The sequence below is a fragment of the Schistocerca cancellata genome, chromosome 2 (genome assembly GCF_023864275.1).
Source record: "Schistocerca cancellata isolate TAMUIC-IGC-003103 chromosome 2, iqSchCanc2.1, whole genome shotgun sequence".
NCBI classification, from domain to species: domain Eukaryota; kingdom Metazoa; phylum Arthropoda; class Insecta; order Orthoptera; family Acrididae; genus Schistocerca; species Schistocerca cancellata.
Genome location: NC_064627.1, coordinates 860,974,914 through 861,001,812, shown reverse-complemented (window position 1 = coordinate 861,001,812; position 26,899 = coordinate 860,974,914). Strand labels below are relative to the sequence as shown.

At 42.6% G+C, this 26,899-nt stretch overlaps 1 protein-coding gene across 1 annotated transcript in view; it reads right to left on the bottom strand.

Annotated features, from left to right (window-relative positions):
* Nucleotides 1–26,899, bottom strand: part of LOC126162805 (uncharacterized) — a 172,616-nt gene that overhangs the window by 122,622 nt on the left and 23,095 nt on the right. Inside the window, exon 3 of the mRNA XM_049919545.1 lies at nucleotides 18,309–18,414. Within this exon, the coding sequence (XP_049775502.1) occupies nucleotides 18,309–18,405 (97 nt within the window). The 5' untranslated portion in view covers nucleotides 18,406–18,414. The remainder of the gene's footprint in view (nucleotides 1–18,308; nucleotides 18,415–26,899) is intronic.

The following is a 26,899-nucleotide window of genomic DNA, read 5'->3' as shown; positions in this document are numbered from 1 at the left end:
TCATTGAAGCATAGTCGGTACACATGGTATGTCCTAAAAAAGGCAAGGTTGCACATGGCACTATTGTAATGGTCGCCCGGGCAGACGGCATCTGATACATAGTTTGTTCAGGAAATGCAGAATCCACGTCAGCGTGATGAAATGCAGGAACTTTGCATGTGTCAATCCACACTCCACTCACTGGAGAGGCAAAGCCTGAGTCTGCAGTCACATGTTGCACTGTCAAGTGGTGAAAGTGTTGAGGTGACGAAACTGCAGGAAACATGTTGTAGAATTCAGGTGTTGGTGAAGCAATGGAATGTCCCATTGTAGGTGCAGGAGCTACAGTATCCACATGCTGCACGGCAAGTTACATGGCCAAGCGGAACAAACAAAGGTGTAAACAAAGCCAACATGGTAGGCATGAAAATAATTGCACAATGAGGAAATGGCATGCGAATCCTTACTCAGGGTCAGCACTGTGGAATTTTGGTTGGATTGTAGCACAAGGAAACACACATTTCTGTAAGACTCGGTATATTTCATTACAGATGTCCACATTACAATAAGTTGTACAGCCAAGTGAACAAACAAGATGGCGTGGGCCATTAAGTTACAGAGTCAAAGTACTTGCAATGGTGGAGATATGTCATTCATACTTGTTGATGCCATAGGCTGTTCAAATCACATCACCCATATCAGTGAATGATAGGTAAGATTCACATGGGCAAAAAGTACAGTGATTGCACAGCACAAAATGTACGAAATGGATACAATTCAATAAAGATCACAGAATGATTCTAAGTTCTAGCCTAAATGTTACAGATCTTATTTCCATTATTGCTGGCACAAGACAAAGTCTGAGCCAACACAAGGGGAACTTTCCATTTTGGCAAAAAGGGGGAAAAGGTATGAACATCTGCCATCCACAAGGGTATGCAAATCGTATTTTTGATTTATTGAATAGTAGAGGCATTAAGTCACTGACAGGCACACAAATAAGACTGAAAACTTCTTCTGGCTTCCAGATAAATCCTTTTCTGGGCTATATTACACACACATATATATAAAAAATCAAATAATGGAAACTCCAGGTTGGAATATCAACAATATTAGGAAAAGGACTGATTGCATGTCACTGTAAAAATGACCTGTTGAGTCATGTACAGATACAATGAAAAGACTATCACACATTATAGCCTTCTTCACCAAAGAAAATACACACATACATTAACACAAACAAGCACATTTCATGCACACATGACTGCTATCTCTGGCAGCTCTGACTGGAATATGATAGTCACAAGCATAGCAGTCTGGAATGGGGTAAGGAAGGATAGCAGGGTGCAGGTGGGGGAGAGAAGAGCTCTGTCTGATGGGCCATGCAGGGACTTAGATTACAGCCTCACAAGACAGCCAGGCACAAATACATCAGGTGAGGTGTGGGGGGAAAGACAAGGGAGCAGAAAAGGAGAGGAGCCAGGCAGGGGAAAGGATGGGTTGTTTCATAGACAAAGGGCAGCATGTGACGAGGGTGGGGGATGTGAAAAAGGAGGAGTTGATGGGGTAGAGGGGGGGAGAAGCTGTTGGGTGGATGGGTTGAAGATATAACATTACCATATGTTGAAGGCAGAATAATTTCAGAAGCAAAAAATGTGTTGTAAGGATAACTCCCATCTGTGCAGTTCAGAAAAGCTAGTTGCATAGGGTAAGGATCCAAAGGGCCAGGTCGTGAAGCAGCCACTGAAATCAAGCGTGTTGTGTTCAGATGCATGTTGTGCCACACAATGGTGTACTCTGCTCTTGGCCAAAGTTTGGCAGTGGATATCTGGTTGGTAACCACATTCCTTTGCTGAAGAAGGCTTTGGCCAAAGCTATCATGTGCAAGAGTCTTTTTGATTTGCCTTTCTGCAGCTCAACAGGCCATCTTTATGGTGAGTAGCAATCTACATTCTTCCTAATATAGTCGATACACACATATACATAGGCACACACAAACACAGCTGTACAGCTACATTGTGACAGCTGAACACAGGTTCTGCAGGTAAACTGGGGTGAGGGACCATGTCAACTGGAGTGGGCAAGGAGAGAAGAGATGGGGAGCAGGAGGAAGGCAAGGGTATCTGATGGCGGATAGGAATGTGACACAAGGGTACTTGCTGGCACAGATGAGTTTGTGTAGTGCACAGTGATGATAGTGTGGGGGAGTGGTTTGGGAGGGGTTAACAGAACAGAGGAAGGGGAAGAGGGTTTGGGGATAGAATGAGTGAAGGGGTAGGACCCTGGGATGGGTGGAGATGTGTGTGGACAGGGGGCTAGTTGGAAACTGAGGGCAGTAGGATTACAGAAGTGAAGGATGTCTTGCAAAGACTACTTCCTTCTACATAGTTCAGAAAGGCGGGTGCTGGGTAGAAGGATCAAGAAGGCACAATCTGTTAAGCAGCCACTGTAATCAAGCATGTTGTGCTCAGCAACATGTTCCACCACTGGGTGGTCAACATTGCTCTTGGCCACAGTTTGGTGGCAGCCATTAATTCGAGTGGTCAGTAGGTTGGTGGTCATGCCCATACAAAATGCTGTACAGAAACTGCAGCAGAGATTGTATACAACATGGCTGTTTGCATAGATGGCATTACCTCTGATGGGATAGGATAAGCCTGTGATGGGATTAGAGTAGGATGTGCTGGGTGCATGAATCAGGCAAGTCTTGCAACTGGCTCTTTCACACGGATACAACTCATGTGGAAAGGGGATGTGGCATAGAGATGGATCAGGATATTGAATAACCTGGGTGGGCAGCAGAATGCCACTTTAGGAATTTTCCTTTGATAGAATATATATAGAAAGTGTGTGACATATGTTTAACTATTATGTTAAATGGTCAAAGGACAAATCAATAGCCATAGGCAAACAAACACAATCCAAGAGGAGACCATGTGTTCAGTTTTTAGCTTTCATTAGCTTTTAAAAATCTGTACTGAAATGGCCCCTCCTTAAATTTAAGTGAGAATGTATGGATAAAGAAGTAAGCTAAAAATTGCACAGCTGGATGTAAGTAATAAGTAACAGAGCAGGATGGCTTTAAACAAAGTAAAGCACTTATTGAGCAAAAGCTCTCTCTCTCTGTGTCTTTTTATATCAGTGGTGTATCAAGTAATAAACTCTATGAAGAAGACTTAAACTCAGTTCAGTGACATATGGATGCTAGCATTGGAAGTGGTTTTATGGATGCAAGAAAGTCAGTACAAGGAATACACATTGCTAGAGGGTGTATTTTTGAAGTCATACTGACAATATTATGAAACGAATGATTGCTACTCGCCATATACTGGAGATGCTAAGTTGCAGACAGACACAACAAAAAGACTGCTAAAAAGTGAGCTTTTGGCCAACAGGCTTTTTTTTTAATTAGACAAAACAAACAAACACACACACGCACACACGGATGGTAAAGTGTTGCTTGTGGCAGCACACAGGGACAAGGTGGGGAGAGGGTAGGGCAGCTATGTGCAGTTGGGAGATGAGACAGAAAATGGGGGTGGGGGTGTGGAAAAGGAGAGAAGTAGGAAGACGGTGGGTGCACCGGTAGAATAGAGGGCTGTGCAGTGATGGAGTGGAAACAGGGAAAGGGATGTGTGGGTGAAGGACATGATTAATAAAGGTTCAGGCCAGAAGGATTATGGTAACACAGGATATACTGCAGGGAGAGTTCCCACCTGGTGTTGGTGGGAAGGACCCAAATGGTGCAGGCTGTGAAGAAGTCGTTTAAATGAAGAATTTTGTGTCGGGCAGCATGCTCAGCAAGTGGGTGGTCCAGCTGTTTCTTGGTCACAGTTTGTCAGTGCCCATTCAAGAAGAGAGACAGCTTGTCAATTGTCATGTCCAATTGAATGCAGCACAGTGGTTGCAGCTTAACTTGTAGATCACATGATGGTTTTACAGGCAGGCCGGCCATTGATGGGATAGGTGATGCTTGTGTCTGGAATGGAATAGGTGGTGGGAGAATGTATGGGACAGGTCTTGCATCTAGGTCTATTAGAAGAATATGAGCCATGAGGCAAGGGATTAGCAGTAGGTGTTGAGTAGGGATGGGTGAGGATATTGTGTAGCTTCAGTGGGCAGGGTGGGAGGCATGGGAAGAGTAGTGGGTAGGACATACCCCATTTCAGGGCATGACAATAGGTAGTCATAACCCTGATGGAGAATGTGATTGAGTCTTGTGTGGTACTGAGTTACCAAGGGAATACTCCCCTGTGGCCAGACAGGAACTTTGGGATTTGGTGGGTGACTGGAGAGATAAGGCATGGGAGATCTGTTTCTGTACAGAGTTGGGAGGGTAATTATGGTCACAGGCCTCAATGAGACCCTTGGTACATTTTGAGAGGGATTGCTCATCACTACTGATGTGATGGCCACCATTGGCTAGGCTGTACAGAAGGTCTTCTTGGTACGTAATGGGTGGTAGTAGTCGAAATGAAGTTATTGCTGGTGGTTTGTAGACTTGATATGAATGGAGGTACTGATATAGCCATCTTTTAAGTGGCATCAACATTGATGAAGTTGGCTTATTGGGTTGAAGAGGACCAGGTAAAACGAATGGGGGAGATAATGTAGAGGTTCTGGAGGAATGTGGACAGGGTGTCCTCACCCTTGACCTAGACCACAAAGATGTCACCCATGATTCTGAACCATCACCCACAAACAAATTTGTGGTACAGCAATGGGGACCCACATGGAACTATCCTTTTTCGGCATATTAATGGGCCATCTAGAGGAATCCTTCCTAACCCCCAGAATTCCAAATCCCTCACCTGGTTCAGATTCACTGATGACATATTCATGATCTAGATCAAGGGTGAAGACACCCAGTCCACATGCCTCCAGAACTTCAACACCTTTCCCTTCACTTAGTTCTCTTGGTCCTCCTCAATCAAAAAGCCAACTACCCTGGTGTTGACCTCCACATCAAAGATGGCTACATAATTACATCTGTCTATATCAAACCTAATAACCACCAGCAATACCTCCACTTCTAGAGCTCACCCATTACATATAAAAAAAGTCCCTTCCATACAGCCTAGCCACTTGTAGCTGCCAATTGTGTAGTGATGAGCAGTCCCTCTTGACATACACCAAGGTCTCACTGAGACCTTCACATGCTGTAATTACCCTCCCAACCTTAGTAGTAGTAGTAGTGGTAGTAGTACTACCTTTTACAGAAACAGATCTCCCATGCCTTATTTTTCCAGTCACCTACTACCTCCCAAAATCCCACCATCCAGCCACAGAGGAGCATTACCCTGGTGAGTGAGTACCACACAGGACTGGAGCAACTGAACCACTTTCTCCACCAGGGTTTTGACTATCTCCCGTAGTGCTTTGAAATGAGGAATATCCTACCCACTATACTTCCCACTCCTCCCACAGTGGTATTCTGCTGCCCACTGAACTTATACAATCTCCTCCTCCATCCCTATTCAACCCCTACATCCAACCTCTTGTCTCATGACTCATATCCCTGTAACAGACGTAGATGTAAGACCAGTCTCATATATCCTCCCAAAACCACCACCTCCTTCAGTCCAGCACCGAGTAGCGTCTATCCCCTCAAAGGCAGGCCTACCTGTGAAACCATACATGTGATCTATAAGCTAAGCTGCAACCATTGTGCTGCATTCTACTTGGACATGACAACCAACAACCTGTCTGTCCACATTAATGGCCACTGACAATCTGTGGCCAAGGAACAGCTGGACCATCCAGTTGCTGAGCATGCTGTCCAACACAATGTTCTTCATTTCAATGACTGCTTCATAGCCTATTTCATTCGGTACATTCCTACCAACATCAGATTTTCTGAATGCACTAAATCCTGCACTAAATCTCTGCACTAAATCCTACAGTCTCGTAATGCTCCTGGTCTCATCCTTCATTACTCACTGTCCTTCACCCACACATCCCCTTCCCTGTTCCCACTGCAGCACTACACAGCCCCTGTATTCCACCAATGTACCCACAGTCTCTCCTTTCCCGTCCCTCTCCTCTCTTCCATGTAACCTCCCGACTGCCCTTAGCTGCCCTATCCGCTCCCCACTTTGTCCCTGTATGCTGTTGTCCCTGTATGCTGGCACAAGCAGCTCTTCACTGTCCTTCACCCCTACCCTGCTTGTCTGTGATTCAGTATCTGCACTGTGTGGTGAGTAGTAATCTATCCTTTTCATAATATTGTCATTATTCCTTCCCGGATTTTCCGTTGCTTGAAGTCATACTGGTATGACAGTGCTCATGTTTAACACTGTGAAAGAACAGGGGTGCCAGATCACAACAAATATTTATTTACTGAGTGTGATACCCAGTTTCAGCCAAAAGTGACTGTATTCAGGCATGTATCTCAGTGATGATGCATGGAGCTGGTATGCAGAGCTGCTGAATGTTTTGGATTGTACAGCAGCTCTACATACTTCCTCCACATGTCATCAAGGAGTTGTTGATATGAAGATGGTTACTTTTGACTGAAACTTGTTACCACAGTTAATAAATAAATATATGTTGCAGTCTGCATGAGTGTTTTGTTATAACACCATAAAACACAAAATTAACAATATAGATAATTTTTGCCAATCCTTTGTTACAAACATGAAATATGCAATCTCCAAGTCACGCATAAAGTGAAAAACTAACCAGTAATTTTGCATAGAGCATTATTTAATCATCGCCAACGCATGCTTTAAGAATCATGAAAGAAGATTGTATACATGGAAGAGACTTGGAGCACTGGAAGGTCTCATATTGATCATATAATGGTAACGCAGGGATTTCAGATCATCATCATCATTTAAGACTGATTATGCCTTTCAGCGTTCAGTCTGGAGCATAGCCCCCCTTATACAGTTCCTCCATGATCCCCTATTCAGTGCTAACATTGGTGCCTCTTCTGATGTTAAACCTATTACTTCAAAATCATTCTTAACCGAATCCAGGTACCTTCTCCTCGGTCTGCCCCGACTCCTCCTACCCTCTACTGCTGAATCCATGAGTCTCTTGGGTAACCTTGCTTCTCCCATGCGTGTAACATGACCCCACCATCTAAGCCTATTCGCCCTGACTGCTACATCTATAGAGTTCATTCCCAGTTTTTCTTTGATTTCCTCATTGTGGACACCCTCCTGCCATTGTTCCCATCTACTAGTACCTGCAATCATCCTAGCTACTTTCATATCCGTAACCTCAACCTTGTTGATAAGGTAACCTGAATCCACCCAGCTTTCGCTTTCATACAACAAAGTTGGTCGAAAGATTGAACGGTGCACAGATAACTTAGTCTTGGTACTGACTTCCTTCTTGCAGAAGAGAGTAGATCGTAGCTGAGCACTCACTGCATTAGCTTTGCTACACCTTGCTTCCAGTTCTTTCCCTATGTTGCCATCCTGTGAGAATATGCATCCTAAGTACTTGAAACCGTCCACCTGTTCTAACTTAGTTCCTCCTATTTGGCACTCAATCCGTTTATATTTCTTTCCCACTGACATTACTTTCGTTTTGGAGATGCTAATCTTCATACCATAGTCCTTACATTTATGATCTAGCTCTGAAATATTACTTTGCAAACTTTCAATCGAATCTGCCATCACAACTAAGTCATCCGCATATGCAAGACTGTTTATTTTGTGTTCACATATCTTAATCTCACCCAGCCAGTCTATTGTTTTCAACATATGATCCATAAATAATATGAACAACAGTGGAGACAGGTTGCAGCCTTGTCTTACCCCTGAAACTACTCTGAACCATGAACTCAACTTATCGTCAACTCTAACTGCTGCCTGACTATCCATGTAAAGACCTTTAATTGCTTGCAAAAGTTTGCCTCCTATTCCATAATCTTGTAGAACAGACAATAACTTCCTCCTAGGAACACGGTCATATGCCTTTTCTAGATCTATAAAGCATAGATACAATTCCCTGTTCCACTCATAACACTTCTCCATTATTTGCTGTAAGCTAAAGATCTGGTCCTGACTACCTCTAAGAGGCCTAAACCCACACTGATTTTCATCCAATTGGTCCTCAACTAATACTCGCACTTTCCTTTCAACAATACCTGCGAAGATTTTACCCACAATGCTGATTAAAGAGATACCTCTGTAGTTGTTACAATCTTTTCTGTTTCCATGTTTAAAGATTGGTGTGATTACTGCTTTTGTCCAGTCTGATGGAACCTGTCCCGACTCCCAGGCCATTTCAATTATCCTGTGTAGCCATTTAAGACCTGACATTCCACTGTATTTGATGAGTTCCGACTTAATTTCATCCACCCCAGCCGCTTTATTGCACTGCAATCTACTGACCATTTTTTCCACTTCCTCAAATGTGATCCTATTTCCATTATCATTCCTATCCCATTCTACCTCAAAATCTGAAACATTACTGATCGCATTTTCACCTACATTGAGCAACTCTTCAAAATATTCCCTCCATCTGCCCAAGGCATCCACAGGATTCACCAGCAGTTTTCCTGACCTGTCCAAAATACTTGTCATTTCCTTCTTACCTCCCTTTCGAAGACTGCTAATTACACTCCAGAATGGTTTTCCAGCAGCTTGACCCATAGTCTCCAACCTGTTTCCAAAGTCTTCCCACGATTTCTTCTTGGATGCTCCAATTATCTGTTTGGCTTTGTTTCTTTCTTCAACATAACTTTCTCTGTCTACCTGGGTTCTGGTATGTAGCCATTTTTGATACACCTTCTTTTTCCTTTTACAGGCTGCCTTGACTGTATCATTCCACCAAGCTGTTTGCTTCATCCTACTTTTACACACTACTGTTCCAAGACATTCTTTAGCCACTTCTAGTACTGTGTCCCTGTACCTTGTCCACTCCTTTTCCAGTGACTGTAATTGACTACATTCAACTAACTGGTACCTTTCTGAGATCGCTGTTATGTACTTGTGCCTGATTTCCTTATCCTGAAGTTTCTCCACTCTTATCCTCCTACATATGGACCTGACCTCCTGCACTTTCGGCCTCACAATCCCAATTTCACTGCAGATGAAATAATGATCAGTGTCATCAAAGAATCCCCTGAATACTCGTGTGTCCCTCACAGCCTTCCTGAATTCCTGATCTGTTATTATATAGTCAATGACAGATCTGGTTCCCCTGCCTTCCCAGTATACCGGTGAATGTTCTTATGTTTAAAAAAGGAGTTTGTGATTACTAAGCCCATACTGGCACAGAAATCCAAGAGTTGTTTCCCATTCCTGTTGGCCTCCATATCCTCTCCAAATTTACCCATAACCTTTTCATACCCTTCTGTTCGATTTCCAATCCTGGCGTTAAAATCACCCATGAGCAGAACACTGTCCTTGTCCTTTACTCTAACAACTACATCACTGAGTGCCTCATAAAAACTATCCATCTTATCTTGATCTGTCCCTTCACAATGCGAATATACTGACACAATCCTAATTTTATTGCTAGACACTGCCAAATCTATCCACATCAGTCTAGGGGAAGGTGTGAATGCTGTCCACAATTTATTGGTTGTGAACTGTAGATTAAAACTGAAGAAATTGCAGAAAGGTAGGAACTGACGGAGGTAGGATCTGGATAAGTTCAAAGAACCAGAGGTTGTTAAGAGTTTCAAAAGGAGCATTAGTCAATGACTGACTAGGAATGGGGAAAGGAACATAGTAGAAGATAAACAGGTAGCTTTGAGAGATGAAATAATGAAGGCACCAGAGAATCAAATAGGTAAAAAGACAAGGCTTAGTAGAAATCCTTGGCTAACACAGGACATATTGAATTTAATTGATGAAAGGGGAAAAATATAAAAAAATGTAACAAATGAAGTACGCATAAGGGAATACAAACGTCTAAAAAATAAGATTAACAAGAAATGCAAACTGGTCAAGCAGGAGTGGGTAGAAGACAAATCTAAGGATTTAGAAGCAAATTTCACTAGGTGAAAAATAAATACTGCCGATAGGAAAATTGAAGAGGCCTTTAAAGAAAAAAGAAGCGGCTGTATGAATATCAAGAGCTCAGATGGAAAACTGTTCCTAAGCAAAGAAGGTGTGATGATTATCGACTGCAAGAGTCGACTGCCTCAGCTTTGAGAATGAACTTCTTTGAAAACTGTTGACCTCAGTGTGTTCCGAACACTGAATTCGAGCAAATGTGTTTGTACCAACACGGTCAAAATAAAGTTAATTTATTATAAACACGTGAATACTAAATGTTGGGTTTGATATTACCATACATAACATCTCTATCCCCACACTGGAGACCCCGACGCTCACGAACGCCGCTTATGATGCCAGAAATGTGTACTGGAACATCGCCATGGACAAACAATGCAGCAACCCTTTGCCAGATTTCTACGTCCATCAACTTCGCATCGCACCGAGTCTGCTCAACCGCTACCGACAGCGACGCCACGGTTGCCACCTGTTGGCTCACTGACCTCGACCCAGTCAAAACAAACAGCTGCGCAACATACGATTCCGCCACGGCTACCGCACCTGCTTCTTGTCAACAGTGTACAGGAAGTGTAATTAGTGTGTAAATTCCCAACTCTTGTGTGAATCGTTCTTTTTGGTAACTTTCGTCACCTTCTCACACATCGACAATGTGACCGAGGCGCACACGTCATCTGTCGAAACCCGCTCAACGGGTCAGTAATTTCACTTCCGAACAGTGCAGTGCTCCTTCACCGATTAATTTGGACAATTTTGACTTGCTTTTGTGTAATGAATTAACTTTGTGCAATGCTTTGACATTGGACAATCATGCCAAACAATGGACTGCAACAAATGGGGACTATGTTGCAAATCCCAGTTCGCACAAACTCTGAACTATGGCTACATCACATGCCTGGTCGAATTCACAAAAGCCCATCAGGGCTACCGCGTCTTCCGAGCGACGTGCAAATTCGTTTGACCCAGTTTCCGTGCAGCCCGTCTTCCAGAGTTCGAATGTTCGCGCCAAATTTTCCGCCACTTCTCCACGCTTGTCGCTCATTTGCAGCGACATTATCTGTGACAATTTGAGTGATAAGTACACCAGAGCAAAAGCCATTTTAATTCAACACCTGTCACCAACATCACAGGAACAATTTCATCAATGACATCCTACCAACCAATGACAATGCATCAATTACACTGACGACAATGCCGGCTGTTTCTCAGCGCAACACTGCACGTGCCATGCCTCCCTCTACACAGCACCCGAGCTGCACCGAGTCTGCTCAACCGCTACCGACAGCGACATCACGGTTGCCACCTGTTGGCTCACTGTCCTCGACCCAGTCAAAACAAACAGCTGCGAGACATACGATCCCGCCACAGCTACCGCACCTGCTTCTTGTCAACAACTCACTGACACTATGCACGCTTACCGCCCGGCCATTCACTACTCAATCGCGCCCACAACTTGTTCACCCACCCGAGAAGACGATTTCAGCCGTATCAATGCTTCATACAGCAGTGAACGTGTTCCCACTCTGCCACAGCTGAGTACTGAGTTTCACATTCACGATCGCACACACGATCTCTACTACTCGAACTGTTGCGTCAATACTGTGCCGCTGATCTTGTCTTGTACACCAGGTTACGCTTTGATAGAGACAGATTCCAATTTTGACCCCATCTTACTCAGTGATACACAGCAGACTGCTTCACGACATACATTTTCACTTGAACAACCGCAACAGCTACATCAGCAAATTGCGACATACAACTTGTTGGTACAAGATCAGTTACACATGCTGCAGCCGACACCGACCAAGCACGACATGCAACGAGATGCTCCTGTCCTTGTTCCACCTCCGACTGCTTCTGATCCTTCACCGTTACTACCAGCTACAACTAATACCCTGATGATCATGCTACATTGATCTATGTCCCAGATGTCACAACCGTCATCATCATGGCGCCTCAAGTGGAAATTCTAAGTTACTGATGTGATACAAGCATCTTATTTACGCCGCTGCCACCTTTCCTTGGTAGTTCCAGACACTTGGTTTCTGTACCACGGCATAACCAGCCACATTCCAGCGCTGGTTGCTTTGCCACCCTCTTCACTACCTCCACAATGTACGACCAACACATCTGCCGTTTCTGCTTTGATGAGTGAGCATCTTTCCACACCAACACATGCCTGTGCAGCAGTTTTGCACGAGCAGCTTACAGCCTTATAACTCGACCGCAGCGCCAACAGTGACAGCACACACACAGCTCCAGTTCCATCGAACTCTGTTGCCTCTCCGCCACAGACCAATAGTTCATCCACCGATTCAACTTCTTCACGTTCACATTACGTCTCATCGCCTTCCTGCTCCGACCATGGTTTCGCCGACCACGTCCACCTTCCACCACCTCTTGCTGTCGCCATGTCTCACGCAAAGGGATCACGGCCACTACACTGAAGTCATCTGCCTCCAAGGTCAGTCATGTGCAGCTTGCTGTTTTCTCCCCTGCTGCGACTTCAAGCGCCTCTATAACTCCGTCATTACCGCGAGTGTTGCTCATCCGGCATCTCTTACGCAACCTGTTAAGTCACAGCATGCTTGCTCCCTTATGTCATACGGCCAATAACAAACTGTCACCGAACACGTTGCACTTACCACGATGCTCGCCAGCAAATACTTTGGCAACACATCAAATCGCATCTTCGACACACTCCACGCCTTTGATTGGATCAAAACACCGCTGCGCCGCACGGCCTCGGCATGACGATGTTCTCCCCACCAACATGCCGCCGCCTTCCACTTCCACCGTGCCATCAGCAGCATGGCACAGTCAACCTGTGGATGCCTTCTGCGTCTCCTTCCCTCTGCTGGTCGCGCCGACCAAGACATTGAGAAACGGTCCAATTGTGCCTTGCACTAGTGCCTGCCACAACACGATCGGTCGCGCGCACCTGCGCCATCAGCCAGCCGGGTGCACACATGCCTCTCATCATCCTTACCATGCTCTGCACTATGGGCAGGGGCTCTGTGGTGGTTATCGACTGCAAGAGTTGACCGCCTCATCTTTGAGAACGAACGTCTTTGAAAACTGTTGATCTCAGTGTGTTCCGAACTTTGTATTCGAGCGGATGTGTTAGTACCGACATGATCAAAATAAAGTTAATTCATTATAAACGAGCGAATACTTAATGTTGGGTTCAATATTACCGTATTTAACATCTCCATCCCCACAAAGGAAAGCTGGAAGGTGGAAGGAATATATAGAAGGTCTATACTAGGGAGATGAACTTGAAGGCAACATCATAGAAATGGAAGAGGATGTAGATGAAGATGAGATGGGAGATATCATACTGTGAAAAGAATTTCACAACCACTGAAAGACCTAAGTCAAAACAAAGCCCCATGAGTAGATGACATTCTGTCAGAACTCCTGACAGCCTTGAGAGAGCAAGCCACGACAGTGCTCTTCCATTTAGAGTGCAATGTGTATGAGCCAGGCAAAATATGATCAGACTTCAAAACGGATGTGATAGTTCCAATCCCAATTCCAAAGGAAGCAGGTGCCAACAAGTATGAGTGTTATGGAACTGTCAGTTTAGTAAGCCATGGTTGTAAAATACTAACATGAATTATTTATGGAAGAATGGAAAAATTGGTAGAAGCTGGCCTCAGGAAAGATCAGTTTGGATTCCAGAAAAATGTAGCAACATGCGAGGCTATGCTAACTACCTTCTAAGATACCTTAGAAGGTAGTTAAGGAAACACAAACTTACATTTATAGCTTTTGTAGCTTCCAACAATGCTGACTGGGGTGTTCTCTTTGAAATTCTGAAGGTAGCAGGGAATAAATACAGGGAGCAAAAGGCTATTTAAAATTTTTTGTTATAACAGTTGAGGGGCATGCAAGGGAAGCAGTGATTGACACAGGAGTGAGACAGGGTTGTAGTCTATCACTGATGTTATTCAATCTGCACATTGAGCAAACAGTAAAGGAAGCAAAAGAAAATTTTGGAGTAGGAATTAAAATCCACGGAGAACAAATAAAAACTTTGAGATTTGCCAGCAACGTTGTAATTCTGTCAGAGATAGCAAAGAACTTGGAAGAGCAGTCAAACAGAATGGACAGTGTTTTGGAAGGTGGGTATAAGATGAATGTCAACAAAAGCTAAAAAAGAATAATGGAATGTAGTCAAACTGAATCAGATGATGCTGAGTGAATTAGATTAGGAAATAAGACACTTAAAGTAGTAGCCTAAATGAGTTTTGTTATTTGGGCAGAAAAATAACTTATGTTCTCTGAAGTAGAGAATATAAAAGGTACACTGGCAAGGGTAAGGAAAAGCTTTTCTGAAGAAAAGAAATTTGTTAGCACTGAATATAGATTTAAGTGTTATAAAGTCTTTTCTGGAAGTATTTGTATGGAGTGAAGACATGAGTGGAAGTAAAACACGACAACAGACACTTTAGACAAGAAAAGATTAGAAGCTTTTGAAATCTGGCACTACAGGAGAATGCTGAAGATTAGGTGGGTCAATCATGTGTTTAATGTGGAGGTACTGAATAGACTTGCAGAGCAAAGAAATTTGTGACACAACCTGGCTAGAAGAAGGGATTGATAGATAGGACATGTTCTGAGACATCAAGGTATCACTGATTTAGTATCAGAAGGAAGTGTGGTGGATAAAAATCATAGTAAGAAAACAAGATATGAATACAGCAAGCAGACTCAGAAGAATGTAAGCCTCAGTGTTTTTTGGAGATGAAGAGGCATGCACAGGATGGAGCAGCATGGATAGCTGCATCAAAATGGTCTTCGGAATGAAGACCACAATAGCAATTACAAAACTACGATAATGAGACTTAAATATAATTATAACATCTACAAGATGAATTACAAAACATTTATGAGTTGCACATTTAATTTAAAAACTTTGAATTAAAACATATATGTGCACTATTACATGTCATTAAAATGTCCTCTTATTGAATAGGAGTGATAATGATTACCTGAAACATCATTGTAACAATAAGAATTACTGCATTTCATCAATGACCCATGTCTTTTAATTTTCTTGGCTACTTCTACATTGTTTTGCTTTATTAATTTAATTCATTAAATTAATAGGTATTGCTTGTGCACATAGTACCTGCTTGAATAAATTTAAAAAAACTTCAATAGAATGTTCATAATAAGGCCCGACATTTGCTGGTACTAAAAAGTAATAATCAAATCTGATTGGCAATGGCTTCGATATGTCATCATTGATATGTCATGTTGCTTTAGCAACTTTCTGAGAATCCAGCCTCCTTTTGTCACACTGTTTGTATCTGGTTCTCACTTAATAATGTTCAAACAATAGAAAATCCAGGATGTAATGTAACAATATAAGGAAAAGGATAGTTGCTATCCACCATATAGCGGAGATGCTGAGTTGCAGAAAGGCACAACAAAAATACTGTTACACAATTAGCTTTCGGCCTACAAGGCCTTTGTCAAAATTAGACAACAACACACTCGCACCCACTCATGCAAACACAATTCACACACACAAATGACTCTGGCAGCTGGAGCCAGACTCAATGTCAAGATTTCTTTACTTATTGGTCCAGAGTTAGTACTAAGCTGTATATTTTTCATAACTAATAAAAGGGTTCCAAAATAATGTTTGTATTTCCACAAGTGTCTGTGAAAACCACCAATCCTGACCATCACGCTCATATCAAATGTTTATTCTTTTTCCATAAAAATCACAGTTTTCATTCATTGATTCTTATAATTTGACAAAATATCAAGTCACCCATCATTTTTGCAGTATATCCTACAATAAACCACCAGCTTTCACTAAATTCAGCTATTACATTTTGTGTTTAAAACGGTGTTTATATCTACATATGAATTAATATTTTTTTCATTTTTGATTATAGTTTACTTTTTAAAATGTGAACAACAAGCTGTCACGTTCTTTACCTTTCTACCAACAACTGCTGGACAATCGCATCATGTAACTATTGTACTCTTAAGAATTGTTTGCAATAACAAGGAATTTTCAGTTATGTTTTATTTGAATGTACTATATAAAACCCTATGATCCACTAAATGATGAAACTTTTCATATATTTTTCAGCCAAATAAATTAGTTGAAAGTGATCAGTTTGGTAATGCAATGATCGTATACCATTGTTTCCAAGTTACAACATAAATCATACAAATCTACTGCCCACATTTTTTTAACATAGTCCAATTGTCATTGCTATTTTTCTGCAAAGCTCACTTTTTGCATTGGAGGTAACATTTACATGGTCAGCTGTCACCAAATTCACAATTTCTCCAGTAATGATCTTGGGCTATAAAGAGTCTCAACATACTACCGGTAATTGAAAATGTTTCATGGCATCATAGACACACTTGCTCCATATCATTAAATTTATTGTTTTTTTCTTGTCAGCTATGTAATGCTACCCCTCCATCTTTCCTTTTTTTAAATTTGTAGCATTACACTGGAGACCATGAGAAGACTGTATCTGATATGCATCCTTGTATGAAAAGTTGTTATGATCACATTGTTACATATTTTGTTTAGTTGTTTCACAAACCATGTTTACGATGAATGTGAACCAAAACATTGAGAAAACTAGAAAGAACTAAAATATTGCAAAAAGAGAAAAGGTTTGATGGTATCACAGATAAACTTTCACTATATCATTAAATTTATTGTTCTTTTCTTGTTGGCTTTTTTTACCATATTTCTAGTGTTACAGCCCTTCAGGCTTCATTGGAAATCACTATCTGACTAAAAGATAAACTTCAACCTCTCTATGGGCAGTAATTCTCCAGTTAATTCTGTATAATTGCATCTACAATCCAACCACTCTACGAAACTGAAATTATTTTCAACAGGTTGCCCATAAATTGTAAGTACTACTAGCTTGTGTGCTTCCAAATAATTATTATAGCAGAGCGTTAACAGACTGTTCAACATAATATTCAGTACCTGAAGGTCTGTGGCACAACTATAGTTATTTGAATGTAGCCACTCCCCTATCTTCTAATCATTGTACATTGATACTATATCAAACTACGCATGAGTAAACACTTTGCTGACAATTTGGGCTCTCAACAGCGAGGTTATCAGAGCAAACACTTCAGAAACAGTTTAAAATTTATTCCTGTTATTGTTTGGTGACTAGTTACAAAGTGTTAACTTATTTATAATTTTAAAATGTAGTTATGGAAGAAGTCTATGTATACATGTTTATGTGTAAAAATATCATTATTAGAATGAATCCATCAATATGTATCTGCCCAGAATGAATCTTCCCTCTGCACTGATTTGAAACTTCCTAGCAGATTAAAATTGTCTGCCAGAGGAAGCTGTTTCGTTGGATAAGCTATAGATGGGGAAAATACCTAAAGGCTAGATCCATACTTGTAACAAGTAGTTTTGAGGCATTGCCTCCAGCTAATAACGAGATAGTGCCAGTGGAATAATCTCTACTGCTTGAGCAGTGACTTATCCTTCATCAAGGTCTGGGCAGACATTAGTTGTAGGCAGCTCAATCATTAGGATTATGATGGCTGTGCTGCCACACTCATCTCAATACTTTTCACACAGTAATGACCTATTCACCCCACATTTCCCAAAATTAGATAGCGAATGTCAGTGTGTATGTCATACATAATGGGCATATGGACTTCATAGGACATTATCATAACCAACTATCAAGTGTCTGTGTTGAAATGATCCTTAACAGTGTGTTTCTATGATTCTGATGGTTATTATCAGTCAGGTCACATAGGCACACTCTTATGACTGCAATGCACACACTCTTATGACTGAAATGCAGCCGAGGCATACATTATGAGCATAAATTACTTTCTGAATACCCTTTGTGTATGGTTAAAGGTAAAGCTGACATCAGTCTGAAGGTTGATTTTAGCTCCACAGTGGTTTTGGAGGTAGTGTACTCCTGCCTTCTGCCTCTCTTTTAATTGACTTACCCAGCCAGTTACAGGGGAGCCATAGAGTAATGTGGACACCAACCCACTGTGTATCTTGGAATTTTTCACATTATCAATTCATTTAAAGAGATGATAGAAGCAGTAAACAAGAGAAAAAATCCTGGGATTGAATGAAGATGAAACCCCTCACCACTGAACCTGTTTGTAGTCTGACATTTAACACACTAATCAACTGAACAACACCATCTTTGTTTGCAGTCATACTTATTTAGTTCAAGTTTCCTTTTAATATCATTTCTTAAATAAATGTAAAGCCATAAAAGTAATCAATAAATAAATGCAATGAAAGGAAACTACATTTGTTTCTGGATTAAGCTAGAACATTATTACAGTACTTACATTTTCCTTCCCGTGAGTTTGTTATTTCATCAGCAACAACTATAGGATCCCATGCAGTAATACCAGCAAAAAGGGCTAATGCGTGGATCAATACCATCCTGAAATCCTAAAAGAAGATAAGTATCATCAGCTTACACTCAGAAACCAATCGGTATTGGTAGTCTCACCCCACCATCTCATAGCAACTGATTTATCCAATATCAATTTGTACAATGTAAAAAAATGATGAAGCATATCAATAAAACACCATCACCATTTAAGGTTTGGATGATGATAAAATATGATACCAGGAATACATAGGGAAAGTTATGGTGGACTTAAAGAGTAAAGGTTGCAACTCACTGAAGAGTAGATATGCTGTGTCATCAAAAAGTGCATAAGCAAGACTGAAAACTTCACTAGCATTTGCAAATTCCTTATTCAGAGCTTTACAGTACATATACACACACATAAATATCAGCACTCACCATCTTCTTAATGAACTGACTTTGTAGAGAGTGTTTTTTATTTTTTTTTATACTTGTATAATTTATGTTTAATCACTTAACAATAATGAATGAACTAAAGCTACCAATGTTGCAAGATTATTTCCCATGCAAAATGGAATAGGAAATATTGTATAAACTATGCTTGATAGTACCTCACATGGGTAGCCATCATCTATAACAATTATCACCACAAATAATATTAACTAAAAAGTATGAGAGATGAAATAGAAACACAGTGAACTGTATGCCTTGATCATATTATATGGATGTGTGGTGTCTGTTCTTTTGGACACGTCCTGAAGAACAGACAACACACATTCATATAATTTGATAGGCCTAGTTGGGCAATTAATCCACCTTCTTCATTGTGGATTTGTAAATACATCCAAGCTCCTGTGGGAATCTCAGAGGAGTAAACATGGAGGAAATGGACAGGGGCTGCAGGTAGGTGGCACTCAGTGGGAATGTGGACTGGTGGTGAGGCGAGCCGAGATAGTCCATGCAGTTGTGATAACACGTGTCTGGGATGGTGCAGTGGTTACTGAAGTGTCAGCAGACGTGCCAACACTGTTTTGTTGGAGGAGACCGAAATGCACCCTATAAGCTCACGCAGGCTGGCGTGAGGTCTGAAACAGGATACGTAATGAATGCTATAAAGAAAAGTACATAGCTTCTGGAATACTTAACTTTAATCCACATTTGTAGAACATTGCTCTTGATGATACAGAAGTATTATAGCAACTGAATACGGTGCCTTGCTAGGTCGTAGCAAATGTAGCTGAAGGCTATGCTAACTATTGTCTCAGCAAATGAGAGCGTAATTCTCAGTGAACCATGGCTAGCAACGTCGGCTGTACAACTGGGGCGAGTGCTAGTACGTCTCTCTAGACCTGCCGTGTGGTGGCGCTCGGTCTGCAATTACTGACAGTGGCGACACGCGGGTCCGTCGTATACTAGCGGACCGCGGCCGATTTAAAAGCTACCACCTAGCAAGTGTGGTGTCTGGCGGTGACACCACAGTTACCACACGTGCCTAGTAAGTAGAAGATCCGGGGTTCAAATCCCTGTCTGGTACACATTTTCACTCATCACTGCCGATTTCGTGTAATGATCCCAGTGCAGCTGATAGTACCAATCCATACACTTTCTCTTCACTTTCAATTTGCATTTCTTGATCATCTCATTGACTTTAGAGGTGTCATATATGTTGATTCACACACTACATTGCAGTGATGTAACAATAATACTATACTGAAAAGTAGAGGGTGAAATGTGAATGCTGGAAGGAGAAAGTTAACTGCTCACTGTATACTTGAGGCACAAAATATTGTGATATCAAATGATGTGTTGAAGGAAAATTCCACTTTATATATTTCCAAAAAGCTAGTATTGGAAGAAATGGTTTGGGGAGGACAAGGGTGGTGCAGAATAAGAAGCAGCAGTTGAAGTCAGTCATGTCGTGGTCAGTAATAGAGTGCTAGTTTTTCTGAGCTGCCTGTATAATAATTTTTCAGTGCTCTTACACTCTTGGATGTGATCTCCATTAGCTTCTGCCTTATAATCACCTCCATCCCACCCCTGTCCAAAAACCCTTTCTTCCCTCTTTTCTCTTCCTCCTGCCCCCTCCCCCACACTTCATTCTTGTTCTCTCTATGGTCTCCCTTTTCCCTCTTTTGCAGTTTTATCCTGTCCCTCCTCATCGTTCCCAAAATCCTCCTATAACCACACACAACTTTCCCTGTCCCCACTGAGGTGTGGTCACTGATACCACATTCCTATCCTATTCCCTTCCTGCCTGTCTCTCCCCTAGCTGTCACCCTTTGTCTGCTTCACCTCTCCTTTTCCCTAGTGTGTGTGTTGTGTGTGTGTGTGTGTGTGTGTGTGTGTGTGTGTGTGTGTGTGTGTAGCTTACCATTTAATGTGAATTCATGCATGACTTTTACAGTTAATGGTTCAAAACAGTAACCTCCAGCTTTAATACAGAACAATGACAACCCATTGACTGTTGTTGGATGTGGTGTTGGGAACAATGAAAGCATAAGTAATCTATGCACGAACCTCAGCATCAACATTGACTTGGATCTCACATACTAATGTCTTGAGAAAGCAGCAAAGAAAAAAGATGGTGTTATATCTGGGGGGTATCACGCCCATTCCACTTATCAGCTTCTTCCTATACGAGTACAGTGTTCATCAAACGAAGTGATAAGGTGATTTCAAGCTGGCGAACTGAACTGTACACAGGCTCCATCATGCTGGTACCATGTACACTGGTGAGTTCATAAATGTGACCCGTATATAAGGATGGCAAAACTATATGGTCCACCAAGGGTGTTTCCCACAATGTTAGCCTATACATTACAGCAAATATCTTCTAGTGGTGGTATTCAGCCATTACTTGCAGGTGTAATTCACAACATCATGCACAAAAGAACATTGTCTATCAACAGTATGTATCAAAGACAGACATATTCATGTGCACTGTAATAGAGAAACCAATAAGTGAAATTGATTTATACTTGGAAATCAGCTGGATGCAAGGCTTATTTGAGATCACCCCAGTACAGTAGCAGTTGTTATCATTATAGAATCCTCAATATGCTGGTAGCTTTCACACTTTGTGCAAGCAACTCCACTGTCCAAAAACTGATTTGTATCTGGGCAGCAAACAAACAAATAAACATGTGCTATCTGAAGGTTCATTGCCTACCATCTCTTGAAATCTTACTTTTCTGACATTGTGCTGCTTGATTATATCAGACCTATTCAGTGTAAACTTGAGAGATTTGATCCTTTATGGCTTCCAGTACTCCAAAGTGACTCTATCATCTATGTCAGCTGTGCTACAAAACAGGTATGTGTGCAGTTAGTTCCTCATAGAGTATGCCCTGTCTTTCTCAATATAGATGAATAGTAATAAACAGCTGTTCACAAGTTTCACCCTAGGTTAATTACTGTGTCCATCCACTACCACCAAAAGGACGATACCTAGTAAACCACTGTGGAGCTAAAATCAGCCTTCAGACTGATGACAGGATGCAATGTAACAACATTATGAAAAGGGAAGTTGCTGCTCACCATATAATGGATGTGCTGAGGCGCAGACAGGCACAACAAATAGACGGTCACAAATAATAACAATAAAATAATAGTAAATATGATCTGTGGAACATGACTTAACTAAACTTTATTAAACCAATCTAAACTCTCAGACAACTGAAACCACACTGCGAGCAGCAGCACCAGTGCATGATGGGAGTTGTGACGGTGGGGGTAAGGAGGAGGCTGGGACGGGGAGGGGCAGTGATAGTATGGTGGGAGTGGCAGACACTGAAGTGCTGCAGGTTAGATAGTGGGCAGGGAAGAGGTGGTTAGGGGGCAGGGAGGAAGTAGCGGAAAAGGAGAGAAGTAAAAAGACTGAGTGTGAAGGTGGAATGATGGCTGTGTAGTGCTGGAATGGGAACAGGGAAGGGGCTGGATGGGTGAGGACAGTGACTAACAAAGGTTGAGGCCAGGATGGTTACAGGGACATAGGATGTATTGCAGGTAGAGTTCCCACCTGTGCAATTCAGAAAAGCTGGTGTTGGTGGGAAGAATCCAGATGGCACAGGCTGTGAAGCAGCCATTGAAATGAAGGATGTCATGTTTGGCAGCATGTTCAGCAACAGGGTGATCCACTAGTTTTTTGGCCACAGTTTGTCAGTGGCCATTCAAGCAGTGAGACAGCATGTCAATTGTCATGCCCAAGTGAATGCAGCACAGTGGTTGCAGCTTACCTTGTAGATCACATAACTGGTTTTACAGGTAGCCCTGCCTTTGATGTGATGGATGATGTTTGTCACTGGACTGGAGTAGGTTGTGGTGGGACAATGTATAGGACGAGTCTTGCATCTATGTCTATTATAGGGGTATGAGCCATGAGGTAACTGGATTGGGAACAGAGGCTGTGTAAGGATAGACAAGTATATTGTGTAGGTTTGGTGAATGGCAGAATACCACTGTGGGATAGGTGGAAAGATGGTGGGCAGGCCACTCCTCATTTCAGATCAAAACAAAGGTAGTCGAAAATCTGGTGGAGGATGTAATTCAGTTGCTCCAGTACTGGGTCATATGGAGTTACGAGGGGAATGGTCCTCTGTGGCCAGACAGTGTGACTTGAGAGGTGGTGGGAGACTGGAAAGTTAAGGCATGAGAGATCTGTTTTTGTACTAGGCTGGGAGGATAATTATGGTCTGTGAAGGCTTCAGTGAGATTGGTATATTTCAAGAGGGACCGCTTGTGACTGCAGATGCGATGACCACAGGTGGCTAGGCTGTACGGAAGGAACTTTTTGGTATGGAATGGGTGGCAGCTGTTGAAGAGGAGGTATTGATTGATGTTGGTTAGTAGGTTTGATATGGATGGAGGTAGTGATGTAGCCATATTTGAGATGGAGGTCAACATCTAGGACAGTGGCTTGTTGGGTTGAGTAGGACCAGTGAGGCAAATGGAGGAGAAGTTGTTGAAGTTCTGAAGGAATGTGGGTAGGGTGTCCTAACCCTCGATCCAAATCGCAAAGGTGTCTTCAATGAATCTGAACCAGGTGAGGGGTCTAAGATTCTGGATTTTAAGAAAGGATTCCTTTAGATTGCCCATGAATAGGTTGGCATAGTATGGTGCCACGCAGGTGCCCATAGCCCTATACTGGAGTTGTGTGTAGGTAATGCCTTCAAAGGAGGAGGCATTGTGGGTGAGGATATAGTTGTTCGTGGTCACTAGGAAGGAGGTTGTTGGTTTGGAATCCATTGGGGGTTGAGGAAGGTGGTGTTCAATAGTAGTAAGGCCATGGGCATTAGGAATGTTAGTGTAAAGGAGGGTGCCATCAACAGTGACAAGCAGGATGCCATGTGGTAAAGGGACAGGAACTGTGGAGAGTCCGTGGAGGAAATGGTTGCTAACTTTTACATAGGAGGGTAGGTTCCTGGTAACAGGTTGAAAACGTTTGTATATGAGACCAGAGATTCTCTCAGTGTGTGGCACAGTAACCGGCCACAATGTGGCATCCAGGGTGGTTAGGTTTACGTACTTTAGGAAACATGTAGAAGGTAATCGTATGGGGAGTGGTAGGTGTGAGTAGAGAGATGTACTCTGAGGAGAGGTTCTGGGATGGGCCTAAGGATCTGAGTAATGACTGAAGATCCTGCTGGATTTCTGGAATGGAGTCACTGTGTCAAGCTTTGTAGGTGGAAGTATCTGACAGCTGGCGGAGTCCTTCTGCCAGGTAATCCCTGCGGTTCAAAACAACATTGGTGGAGCCTTTATCTGCAGGTAGGATTATAAGGTCGGGATCAGTTTTTAGATGGTGGACTGTGGTTCTTTCTGCAGATGTAAGGTTAGTTTGCATGGTGAGGGATTTTAGGAATGGTGGTGGGACAAGGTTCGAGGTTAAGAAATTCTGGAATGTTAACAACAGATGATTTAGGGTTAGTTGGGGTGGATCACAGTTGGATGGAGATGTGAGCTGAGTTAGGCAGGGTTAAATATTGCTCTCTGGTTGAGTCTGATTGGTAGGGTTGGTGACGAAAAAGTGTTTCCACTGTAGGGACTGGGAGAAGGAGAGTAGATCATTAACAAGTCCTGCATAATTGAATCGGGGAGTGTGGCAAAAGTTGAGGCCTTTGGAATGGACTGATATTTCTTTGGGGCTTAGACTCTTGGAGGAAAGGTTCACGACTTTGTTAGGGGTCTGCTTAGGTTCTGGATTCCGTGTGGTGGGGGAGGTGAGTGTGTGTGGGGGGGGGGGGGGGGGGGATTTGGAGGATGAGGTAAATGTAGTAGGTCTGCAAGACAGGTTTTTTTGGCTATGAAGGGACATGGGTGAGGATTGGAGGTTGTTGTAGAGGTGGTGGATAGTGGTACTCCAAGGCAGGAATAGGAAGTGAGCAGGATGGAGAGCTTTTTGAGGTGGCATTGTGCATGTTGCTCAAGTTCCTGCAGAGCAAGAGTTTCAATGTGTGTTATGGGTTCCATGAATTTGGGATTGCATGGCAGGAGAATTTTGCAGATGGAGATGTGGTACTGTAAGGAGGTTTGGGCCTGACTGATATGGTTTTCCATGACTATGTTAGTGCGGGCTAAGGATTGACAGAATCTGAACAGGTGGAGGTCATTGTGGGAGGAGGGGTGGCATCCAGAGATGGGTAATTTGATGGTAAGTCCATTTGGGGAATTCCATGAACCAATTAACAATGTAGAAACAGTATATAGCACTGGGATCTGGCTAGGGATAAGGAAACTTTTCTGTATTGATACAGATGTAAGAATCAAGGGTCCATGGTGGTGGAAAAATGCAAAAAATCACGTAATTTTCCAACACCATGGATCCTTAGTCCTTCCATTTGTGACAATACAGAAAAGTTTCCTTATCCCTAGCCAGATCCCAGTTCCACATAGTGTTCCTGCATTCTTGCTTGACTCATGGACTCCCCCCAAATGGCCTTACCATCAAATTACCATCTCTGGCTGCCACCCCTCCTCCCACAATGGCCTCCACCTGTCCAGATTCCTCACCTGCTAAACCACATTCACCAAACCCAAACCTCCTTGCAATAACTTCACTCCATCCACAAATTTCTCCTGCAATGAAATTCCAAATTCATGGAACCCATAACACACACTGAAACTCTTGCCCCACAGGAACTTGAGCAACATGCACAATGCCACCTCAAAAAGCTCTCCATCCTGCTCACTTCCTACTCCCGCCTTGGAGTACCACTATCCACCACCTTTACAACAACCTCCAATCATCACCCATGTCCCTTCATAACCAAAAAACCCTGTCTTGCAGACCTACTACATTTACCCCATCCTCCAAATCCCCCCCCCCCCAACCTCCCCCATCACACAAAATCCAGAACCTAAGCAGACCCCTAACAAAGTCATGAACCTTTCCTCCAGAAGTCTAAGCTCCACAGAAATATCAGTCCATTCCAAAGGCCTCAACTTTTGCCACACTCCCAGATTCAATTATGCAGGACATGCTAAAGATCTTCTCTCCTTCTCCCAGTCCCTACAATGGAAACACTTTTTCGCCATCAACCCTACCAATCAGACTCAACCAGAGAGCAATATTTAACCCTGCCTAACTCAGTTCACACCTCCATCCAACTGTGATCCACCCCAACTAACCCCAAATCATCTGTTGTTAACTTTCCAGAATTTCTTAACCTCGAACCTTGCCCCACCACCATTCCTCAAATCCCTCACCATGCAAACTAACCTTACATCTGCAGAAAGAACCACAGTCCACCATCTAAAAACTGATCCCGACCTTATAATCCTACCTGCAGATAAAGGCTCCACCACTGTTGTTTTGAACCGCAAGGATTGCCTGGCAGAAGGGCTCCACCAGCTGCCAGATACTTCCACCTACAAAGCTTGACACAGTGACTCCATTCCAGAAATCCAGCAGGATCTTCAATCAGATCCTTAGGCCAATCTCAGAACCTCTCCTCGGAGTCCATCTCTCTACTCACACCTACCAATCGCCACACGATTACCTTCTACATGTTTCCTAAAGTACATAAACCTAACCACCTAGGACGTCCCATTGTGTCTGGTTACTGTGCTGCCCACTGAGAGAATCTCGGCTCTCATCGACCAATATCTTCAACCTGTTACCCGGAACCTACACTCCTATATAAAAGTTACCCTCCATCGACTCTCCACAGTTCCTGTCCCTTTACCACACAGTATCATGCTTGTCACTGTTGATGCCACCTCCCTTTACACTAACATTACTAATGCCCATGGACTCACTACTATTGAAACTACCTTTCCCAACACCCAATGGATTCCAAACCAACAACCTCATTCCTAGTCACCATGGCCAATGATATTCTCACCCAAGATTACTTCTCGTTTAAGGCATTACCTGCAAACAAACCTGGGGTATGGCTATAGGCATCCGCATGGCACCATCCTGTGCCAACCTATTCATGGCCCATATAGAGGAATCCTTCCTAAAAATCCAGAACCCTAAATCCCTCACCTTGTTCAGATTCATTGATGGCATTTTTGCAATCTGGATCGAGGGTGAGGGCACCCTGTTCTCATTCCTCCAGA